Source organism: Adiantum capillus-veneris, chromosome 3 (genome assembly GCF_014529385.1).
Source record: "Adiantum capillus-veneris isolate H3 chromosome 3, ASM1452938v2, whole genome shotgun sequence".
NCBI classification, from domain to species: Eukaryota; Viridiplantae; Streptophyta; class Polypodiopsida; order Polypodiales; family Pteridaceae; genus Adiantum; species Adiantum capillus-veneris.
Genome location: NC_140933.1, coordinates 146,919,808 through 146,930,199, shown reverse-complemented (window position 1 = coordinate 146,930,199; position 10,392 = coordinate 146,919,808). Strand labels below are relative to the sequence as shown.

General features: G+C 41.6%; 2 protein-coding genes across 2 annotated transcripts in view; one reads left to right on the top strand and one right to left on the bottom strand.

Annotated features, from left to right (window-relative positions):
* The first annotated feature begins 1,259 nt into the window (after nt 1-1,259).
* LOC147461883 (photosystem I reaction center subunit VI, chloroplastic-like) lies at nt 1,260-2,401 on the top strand. Its single transcript, XM_086509350.1, has 3 exons — nt 1,260-1,501; nt 1,655-1,781; nt 1,969-2,401. Exons 1-3 carry the CDS (start codon nt 1,386-1,388, stop codon nt 2,146-2,148), a joined length of 423 nt encoding a protein of 140 aa, XP_086365476.1. The 5' UTR covers nt 1,260-1,385; the 3' UTR covers nt 2,149-2,401.
* A 3,713-nt stretch (nt 2,402-6,114) lies between these two features.
* Nucleotides 6,115-10,392, bottom strand: part of LOC147461881 (ARM repeat superfamily protein) — a 247,357-nt gene continuing 243,079 nt past the window's right edge. Inside the window, exons 31-34 of the mRNA XM_086509349.1 lie at nt 7,128-7,289; nt 6,818-6,909; nt 6,675-6,734; nt 6,115-6,556 (exon numbers count right to left, since the gene is read on the bottom strand). Coding sequence (XP_086365475.1) covers nt 6,365-6,556; nt 6,675-6,734; nt 6,818-6,909; nt 7,128-7,289 — 506 coding nt within the window. The 3' untranslated portion in view covers nt 6,115-6,364. The remainder of the gene's footprint in view (nt 6,557-6,674; nt 6,735-6,817; nt 6,910-7,127; nt 7,290-10,392) is intronic.

Sequence of the window (10,392 nt, the reverse complement as noted above, 5' to 3'; positions counted from 1 at the left end):
TAAAGTTAAGTGGGATGGTTGACTCTAAAGACTTATAAGCATGACTTGTAAACTAGCCATTGTAAATTAAGTCAACTCATCACAGAATTTTCACATATAGTTTTGATATGGGTAGTGAATTTGAGCTAAGTCTAATACCGAATCGTATAGCTAGATTGGGTATTCCACTATGTAATGGGAGCTTAAGTTCCATAGATAAGTTATAAATATGGGAAAAGCCATCTTCATTTCTACGTAGCTCGAGTATTGACCTTGAGTGACCTTGAGCAAGGCTTGGAAATACTTTAGCAAAACTTGGGTTATATAGAAGAAACATTCAACTACAAGGGTAGTGATCCTTTTAGTGTATAAGCATGACGTTGTAGTATGTTCAAGCCAATATCGGTAGTAGCGCTTTGTCAAGAGAGCTAAGAAACTCTTTATCTCCATATAGCCAAGGTGAGGATTCGAGGACCAAGATGAACGAAGGATCCTTTTCATTGCAAAGGCAATGCTTTAAGATACTCTACACACGGTTCCACTTGTTAAAGTGATGAACTAAAACGATTCAAGTGTATTGACTAATAAAGGGTCATACTCTACCTATGGGTTGTATAAGAGTTCCATAGAACTAGACCATTTGGAAAAACCTACATGGCATTTGGGAGAAGGTTGTGCAATCAAAACCAACCCTTGTCGATCCCTTGAACCGTTTAAAAGGCGATTGCTCCCTAGTTGTTTTGGGTCATGCCTCCATTCCTTGTCCATATGTGGACACATTAGGGAGTTGCACACAAGTTTAGTGGAGCGTGTGTGACACAATCCTAAGGGTGGGTTCAAACTACATGAATGGGTATATGGATCATTTTTAGATGCTGCCTATGCTAATGTTCACATGATGTGGAGGTACATAACAAGCATTGGAGAAGGCCACATGGTTAGCGTAATCATCTATGATTTTTGGTGGTAGTGGCTTAGTTGGTTCAAGCTACTCAAGGGTTACCTTTTCCGATCTTTGAGGTGGAAGCTCTACATTTGAGAGGACAGGGGCAGGGGGGTTAAGAAGATTTGAGAGGGTAGTGTTTAGGGTTTAGTGTCTCTTCTAAACTACCTTTATCCTTGGGAAATGAGCTGATGAGGCGTGCTCTTGCTTGTCAATTGCCTCTTTATTTAGCGCTGCCTCATGTGAACAAAAGACCAAGAGGAGTTCGTCCGCCCTCGTCTGAATCCGGAAGGCTTGGCCTATCCAACAAGGATAGACCCAGATTACATGCCATTGGCTACAGCTGGCACATCCTGCTTTTGCTTCTTGCAAGGCTGCTGGCTGTGGAAGTTTCCATTCATCCTCCTGCGCCACCCAAGTCGTGTGTGAAAGTGTGTGCTACGGTCAGGAGGAGTAAGTGACAATGGCGCCGCTCGCTCTCGCAGCCGGCAGTACGGTTGCTGGCCTTTCTTCCTCTTCGCTTGCTGGCCAGAGATTGCCCACCTCGCGCGTCCGCACCTGCGCTCGCTGTCCGACCAGGTACTACTCTTTGTCTTTAATCTTCCCCCTCCTGACATACCTCCTCCACCTGGAATTATGTCGGTCTGAGGAGCGCATGTGATTAGCTGCTTGGTCTTGTGCCCGTCATCTTCCATGGACAGTGAGCATTTGTGTGTGTCTTTGTCCGAACAGGCTGCCGGCAATTTCTGCCAAGTATGGTGAGAAGAGCGTGTATTTTGATCTGGAGGACATTGGGAACACCACTGGCAACTGGGACTTATATGGCTCTGATGGCCCCTCTCCTTACAATGGACTTCAGGTACAGACATCTTCTGCATTGCACTCATCCATGCTCATGCATTTGCTTTGGCCGCACTTGTTTCCTTCGTGAGCTAGCTACGCGTTTGAGCAGTAGGAGAATGATGGTGAGATTTCTCCATGGATCTCTCGATTGCTCTTCTGTGCTTTTGTTTATGTTTGCCAACACCCGTTGATGATGTGGGCAGAGCAAGTTTTTCGAGACCTTCGGTGGTGCATTCACGAAACGCGGATTGCTGCTAAAGTTCCTGCTGCTGGGAGGCGGCGGGACGCTGGCTTACGTCAGCTCATCTGCCTCTCCAGACCTATTGCCTATTTCGAAAGGACCTGTAGACCCCCCCAAGCCAGGTCCCCGTGGCAAGCTCTAAGTGATTAGCTTGGAATTGGTCATGCGCCTCAGGCTTTCATGACATGTCTGTAATGCTCCTAATTGTGCAAAGTATACCATTTTGCTCTTTTTTCACTGCTTCCGAGAGATCTTCATTGCAAATACAGACTAACAGCACTTAGTTTGGTTACCACCCAGAGAGTCCTGATTTTAAAGTTGTCTTTCCAGCAAGCTGGCATGTAGTCTCTTTTGACTGTTGTGATTCATAATCTATATAAAGGCTATTGTCAGAACCCGTAGTGCAAGAAATCGAAGAGTGGCAGAGGAATAGTCTTGTGATAGTGAAATTGTCCTATTGGCTGTTGTGGAAGGATTACAACCTTTTGGGACAGAACAAGCTCTCTATTAAATTAACAAGGTTCGTAGATGTTCTTAACAAAGGCACATTGCCAACACAAATTGTCCGGTTTTTTATTGTCAGTTTTCAGTGTTAGTATGCATCCTGCTAGGTTGTTATATGCGGTAGGTATGAAAATGAAGAATGTTATGAACATTGTTACACTGGATTTAAATTTGATATCTATGCTAGCAGTATCGCACAGGTAATATTTGACACATATAGAATTTGCAGTAAAGAAGACATCAATTTTAAGAGTTCCTGACTGGGAGTAGGTGATATTATAACAGGAACGAGTGGTTGTCAATTCTTCTACATTCTTGTACTAGTGTGCAGGGAGCAGTTTCCCCTTTCACTGTGAGACATGATTTGAAAGTAATGATCCTCAAACGAAGTATCCTACCTATGATTTTCAGGCGAAAGTAGTTACCCCAAGTTCCGTCAAGCAGAGTGTTAAGGTTTGAGGTTACTTTTCATCTCCTAAATTTGTTTTTTAGAATTGTGAGTTTGTTTTCCAAAGAAAACCATGGTGAAAATGTTATTGAAAGCTGTTGCCTTGCGGTGTTGTTGTCCTTCCTGAATTAGAGAAGATCAACATTGTGCATGCAAGGCTGCATGCATAGCCAACTGAGTAGGTCCGTACAAGTAATGTTTGTAGAGAACTGTTTCTGTCTTTGTCCAGGGAAGAGTAGAAATTATGATTTAGGCCGAAGGCGAAAGTTATATTTTAAAATCTTTCGAGAAGCATATACTTGACAACCAATGTGATGTTACTGAGCATATGACAGACTTTTCTCTGAAAACCTTGTTATATGGACCATCTCTTAAATTTACAAATTATGTGTCACAGCTTGCAATTGATTTAATTTTAGTCACTGCAAACTTGCTATCTTTGGGAACACTAAATTCAATTTTGAGTGTGTATCTACCAAATAAGTTAAGCAAACAATTAGTACTACAGAAGTATATACAGCAAATGGAACTCTGGCTTCTATTCTACTTCATGGTTGTATGAGATGTTGCATCGTGATGAAAATCTTTTTCATATGGTTGATAGTGTTCATGTAATACCAATTCCATCATGCTCTACACCCCACTTTGAACCATCAGGTTTGAATAGCATGTGTGTCTTGCAAGAAGGCCAATAAATCCCTCATATTATATTGGATCAAAGTCTTGTTGCAAAATTTGCTTCCAATGGTCACAATCTTGACCCTTCTCAGAGAATCAGGCAGCTTGGATTGCAGAGTGTCTTTAGACAAGCCAACTGTTTGTTCCATGCCAAAACTACTACACCAACATCTTTATGCCAAAACTATCATCATGTATTCCATGGGTATTTGTTGAAGGGTACCATATGGTGTGCGCAGATTTACAATGGTGGGAACCATGTATATGGATAAGTAAGGCAATTTTGGTGCACGCAAGTGCCAACTCCCTATTATTACTGTCTCTATTATTACTATGAATCCTTGGGCATGTATTTTACATGGCATCAATGCATTCAACCTTCTTTAATAAAATGTTCTCCACTCACGCATTTGTGCTCTTCGCACACCCCCTTCTCTGCACCACCATGTGTCATTAGTTGTTAGTGCTCTAGCTAAATGCATGGTCTTCAACTACACTTAGTACTCATCTCACCGACTTTATGTAGAGGCTTGCTTGCTTACACTAATTTGGCCACCCATGTTCTCATACATGGCACCACACTTTGATGTCCAAATGGCCTCGCATAGCCATGATTGGCATTTTGTTTGAACATTAGATGTGTTTGTATATGTGCTTAAGTAATGTCAAACTGAATACGTTCTTCCACAAGTGGCTATTGAACTCTCTATCTCTACCTACCACTATATATATATATATATATATATATATATAGGGGTAGGAAATATAGCTTGTAGAGATGTCACAATAAATAATCCAAGTAACTCTGGTGTTTTCTCATCCTTCTAGTATGAAATTATATTTTCCAAACTTTTCATCACAACCTATAATAGAATAATTTTCTCAACTTGCGCAAGGCAACACATTGGGAAAATGCTTCGCATTTCCATGTTTTAGTATATGAATGATGGAGCAACCCTCCAACCTCAAGACAATTATGTTTATTAAGATTGGACTTCTTTATTGTAGGTCAAGTTCCAAGGGTTGTGAAACAAATTAGGTCAATAATCTTTCCTACCTAGTACATAATTCCTTTGAATCCCATGATGTTTAACATGAAGGCTATCATGACTTTCAACAAGACCATGGCATTTGAAGCTACTGATAGAAGGGATGCGAATCGCCTTGAGAAGATACCCATTGTACAAGTGGTTGACAAATTTCTTTAAAGAATGTGAACTCTCCACCCTTAAGATCTTTGACTCAATACTATAATTAAGAGACATGACTAATTGTTTTGGACTTACACATGGACTAACACTCACCATCCCTCTCAGCAAGACTGCAACAAGTTTCTATGTGCCAACAATTTGCTCCCAAAAGGGACATGGTTGATATGAAACACACCATATTTGTGTTCGTAGACAACACAAAAGAACTAAGCGCAAAGCATGGATTATGCTCACACGAACCATATGGGTGGATGCATGGGAAGGTGGAGGACAACTAGGTAAGCTGCATAGACAAGTTACATGATCTAGCTAAAATTCACTTTTTGGTTGCAATGAGGCAGTGGTTGGATTTTTGAATGAAGAGGATGTGGAAATAGTTAAACTCTCTCTCAAGCCCACCTTTGTACTCTTGCGGAGCCAACCCATTATTTACACGAGTGGGGGTACCTTGTGAATGTCCCACCCATCTTAAGTGCATGGTAAGGCTTCCAAATCTTAGGACAGAAGCAAATACCTCATGCAAGCTACAAAGATTGTGACAAAGTATGAGGGAGCAATATGTTGCTCACTAAACCTCGGTACAGCTTTGCTCTCCTTCAAAAATGAGGAAAATGCTGATAATAAATGTGACAGAGAGAGAGAGCTGAAAAGAAAGTACTGATAGAGAACCCACATCCAGGCTTGAAATGAAAGGCCTTTAGGCAACCCTCGCTTTTCTTCAAGGAGGCTTTCAATTTGAAGACCTTGTCCAAAATTATACCTTCAAATATTGATAAAAGACTTTTCCAGTATAGACTTCATAAGGAAAAAAAGTGCATTTAAATTGATGAGGAATAATTTACCTTCAGCGTTGTACTACTCACCTCAGAGGCTTCTCTTGCCACACGGTCAATTTCAATGTGTCAAACAAATGCCCAAAATTTTAAGGCTCATGGCCATGCTAAAACTTTTTTAGAAGGTGAGTTTTCCATAGCCTCGTCTATATTTTGCTTTAGCAAATTTCATGCCTTGGTTTTGCAAGCTAGTTGTTTTTTTTTTTTTTGGGGGGGGGGGGGGGGGGGGCACATCGTCAATTAACGTTTATTAATGGGAATCCTACAAGATATCAATCTTCCAGATTTATATCGCCCGCATTAAATTTTTTGGAAATTGCTATTCGGGTCACTGATCGTTCACTCTCTCTCTCTCTCAATTTGTTTCGTGCAGGCTACCTAACAAAAAAGCTGACGTGGCATCTTTCAGACCTACCATTGCTAATCTCATCATCTGCGGGAAATAGACGCGTACTATTTAGTATTAACGTCTGCATAACGACCTCACATGTGTGTGATACAAGTCCATGAAAACAAGCATAAGAAATGCTAAAGAATTTAAGGTGGCCTGTCCAAAAATAAAGAATAGTATTGTTAAGGATGTGAGAGAGGGGCTCTCAAAAAATGAGTGCAAAAACAAAGAGAATTGTCTTGGGGTCCTGCTGATGCAGATAGAATCAAAGTCGTCCTCATCATCACAGTGGATCACATCACCTTGTCTAAGCTTAACAAACCAAGCGCGCTTTGGATGAGGGATTTTGTTGAGGAATTTCGCTCCAGCTCATTCAAGAGTGACAGGCGTTCGTGGGCGCGTTTCCCACTGTTCTTGACGAGCTGTGGGCGAAAATCTGCATTACCAAGCATTGCAAGCATGCATTGCAGGCATGTGTCACGCACCTGAATAATCAATCACATAGCAAAAAAGTTGCACACGATTCAGCCTGCAAGTCTGTTAAGGCACATAAAATCAAATATAAATTTTCTTGCTTGTTAAACACGTCAAAGGATAATGTACCTGTCCAATCTTCACACTACCAAGGCACTCCAAGATGGCAAAAAGCAATACCTCCATTGACTGAAAATTTCAAAGCAATTCACCATAGACCAAAAGTTAACTGCTACTGGTCAATGTAGATAACAAACAGACATAAGACTTACCCGTACAATGTGCTTCTGCTCCTGATCATCTTGGCTGGCTTTGGATACGAGTTCAATAAAAGTTTGAATTGTTTCAAGTGTTGCCATTTTCACTGCACTTAAAAACTTGGCACTCAGAACAAGTCTAGGTTGAAATTAAAGTTGTTAGATATAATTCTTTTAAAGTTCCTCCAAAAGATCATATATACAGCAACAAAACACTTTTGCAGAGGTAATTTACAGCCATTGCATCCATGAAGACGACCGGATGAATGTAAGCAATGATAATCATGAAATATACATTGCTGTGGCAAAGTAACATTATTGATACCTTGCCAAATATAGCTTCCGTTCAATTTATCTGCCAAGCAAGCTGTGATTGCTCCGAATCTACCGCCTAAGATAGAGATTGAGACACCTGTCATACTTGCTTTCAAGCACAATAGAACCTTCTCAAGAGATGACACATAACTTGTATCTGCTTCATCTGCATCTGCTATTTAAACCAAGAACCAATGACAATAGAAACAGAAAATGCATAAGTGCAAAGGATTGACTAGGGTTTTTAAAGAAAGACAATGGATGGTGCCACTAACACTTGACGAACAGCTTGAAGTATGGTTTGCATTGGCATCCAGATACTTTTGCCATAAACACTTGACGAACAGCTTGAAGTATGGTTTGAATTGGCATCCAAATACTTTTGGTGTAAGATCGCATAGTTGCTTCCCTTAATACAAGACTGACTATCATTCTGGCCATCAATTTGTAAACCACCGGCATAAGGGTGATAGGCCGCCAGTGGGAAAACTGATCACAAAAGACATGCTTTGGCAATAGCTTGAGCAACCCTTCCAACAAAGTTGGACATCCTGCTTCTCCCAAGCCATATTCATTATCACCAAGAATGGTTTTTTTAAGGTAGTCCCAAAAGGACAGGAAGAATTCAACAGTAAGCCCGTCCCAACCAGGAGATTTCCATCTACCCAGGTCTCGTAAACTTGTATGCAAGCTTGCCTCAATGAACGCAACTTCCAAATTTTGTGCTTGCTCCACAGAGATGATGGGAGTAACATGTGACAGAAAAAGATTGCGTGCATGTTTGGCTTCTTGGGTAAGAGGGAGCGATGCTTCTAAGATCTTCCCATAGTGAGCAACTAAAGCCTCTGCCAACTGCTGCGGGGAAGATGTACATTCCCCAGAGGGAAGCTCAACTCTTTTGATGTCCTGAGATTGACAAGAATGATGCAAATGCTTGAAAAACTGCTTGGAAGCACAGCCTTTGTTAGCAAAAACATGTTGCCTTGCACGCGTCTGCCATTTAGCCAATTTCGGCTCATCATTATGCCGCATAGTAGTACGAGTTGAAATTAATACATTAAGTTCAGCCTTCGACAGCGAGGAGGAATTAGCCATATGCATCAATCATTGACACGTATCCCTTGCCTATTGAACATTGGCCCGTAGCTGAGACATATAAAACTTGCCATAATCACGAACAACACATTGGACACGCATAACAAAGCGGAACCACACAACATCCATATCTATGTGCATATGGGAAATCAAAGGCCGGATTTGATCCAAAATCATGTTACGAAAAACTTCATGCTTCAGATATGCATTGTTGACATGTAAAAGCCGTTTTCTGGGCAGAAAAGCAACATCTGTAGTCAAGTCAAAGTGTAAAGTCAAACATATCGGAGCATGATCGAAAAGGCATGAAGTGTAGTCAATCCTCATATCACACACAAAGGCATCATACCGATGCCTGTGAAAATGATAACAGCGATCAAGGGGAGCGCGGTAAGAGGATCGAACATTGTGCTGGAAAGTAAATCCTGCATCTCCATCATGTAAATGTGGCGACAAATCTAGTGCATTACAGGAATGCATGAGATGATCCGACACCTGACCTTCCATACGCGCGCGTGGACTAACACACACACACACACACACACACACACACACACACACACACACACACACAATAGTGACTTGGCAATGTGTACGAGGAACAAAACACACACCCACACACACACTTTTTTTTAGTTATGTCATATTGAATTACCAATGGGAAACCTCGAGACGAGGAAAACCCATAGAAAATACTACAAACAGGAAATAAAAAACAGTCAAAGTAGAGCTCGTAATAACTAGCAGGGAGCTCGTCCAAGTCATAGGCAACTTGAAGAGACTGTTGGAGAGATGTCTTGAAGAAGGAAACATAGTCCACTTGACTCTACTGAAACATGAGGAAATTGCGTGCTCTCCACACTGCCCATAGAACCCAGAATCTAGCCAGTCAAAAAAGTATGCATATGGCCGAAGCAATGGCGGAAGCATTCCAAAGATCTAAAAAGATCTACAAAATGCATACCAGGGAAGCACGTGTAAAGAGCTGCAGAAATGCAATCCACAAACTGTTGCGTACAAGAAGAAGACCACAATAAATGTGGAATGTTCTTAATGGTTGCACCACAGTGAATACATCGCGAAAGGCCACTCTTCCGGATCGCAGAAATTTGCCAGTCGAGAGAACCCCAACGATGCATCTCCACATAAACAGTCGCTTCTTCAGAGGCAACTTAGCATGCCACACTTTCATAACTTTACTTTACCACCATGTAACACTCTTGTTCATATTCCATACCTTATTACAATGTTTTTGGATTTAGGAAGACGATTGCAAATGGCAGTACACTTTCGTTGCATATATCGAACGGATTGAAGAACCAGTGTAGAGCCAATCACAAATTCGATTCTTCGCAACCAGCGGCGGAACGGGAGATATCGAGTCAACCAGATCCTTAATGGTGTCCCACATGAGCCTGTAGTGCATCCCAGGCCAAAAAGTAAAAGCAGCTTGTTGAAATGAGAGCATCTCTCCATCAACATCCGTCACATCAGTTATCTTGTCAATATCTTTCTGGGAGAGAAAGTAGGCCCGTCTAGGAGAGCGTTGAACAAGAGTTTGATTAAAAACTCAACTCCAATGTAAACTCTTCAATCTAAGTGAGTTTCCACAGGCATCATCTCTACCATGCCACAACAATTCCCGCGTGACCAATTTCCAATCCGCTACAAGACTGGAAGCAAAGGAGCATCCAGGTATTGTGGCTTCAAACTTACCAAAAACCACATCCCAATACGACGGCTGCCAATGCCCAAAGGCTGGCGTAGAGACCGCATGAGAGTACAGAAACGTAAACATCTGCGTCTAGGGCTACTTTTGTTAAACCAACACCAGCAACAAAGTGACCTTTCTTACTGTAACATGAGAACACAAATGCAAAATATTCAGACCACCACAACGCTTTGGAGTACATAACTTATCCATCACGAGTAAATGCAGGCCCATCTTCTGAGAGGAAGTAGACCAGAAGTGCTTTAGAATCCAAGACATGAAGGCCCAAAGACGATGGGGTGGCCAATGTAGCATGTATGCCACCAAGATGAACTGCACTATTCTAAGTCTTACATGTAGTAGCCGAGTAGACAATTTCCAATAGCGCACACGCGCGCACACACACACACAAAATCAATTGTGACTTTTTTGTTTCTCGTACACATTGCCAAGTCAACGGCACCAACTT

Bases quoted from the DNA above. Each gene is read 5' to 3' on its own strand.
- LOC147461883 (XM_086509350.1), top strand. From the start codon at position 1,386: ATGGCGCCGCTCGCTCTCGCAGCCGGCAGTACGGTTGCTGGCCTTTCT. The intron at 1,502-1,654 runs GTACTACTCTTT...TTGTCCGAACAG, and splicing joins TGCGCTCGCTGTCCGACCAG to GCTGCCGGCAATTTCTGCCA. The intron at 1,782-1,968 runs GTACAGACATCT...TGATGTGGGCAG, and splicing joins CTCCTTACAATGGACTTCAG to AGCAAGTTTTTCGAGACCTT.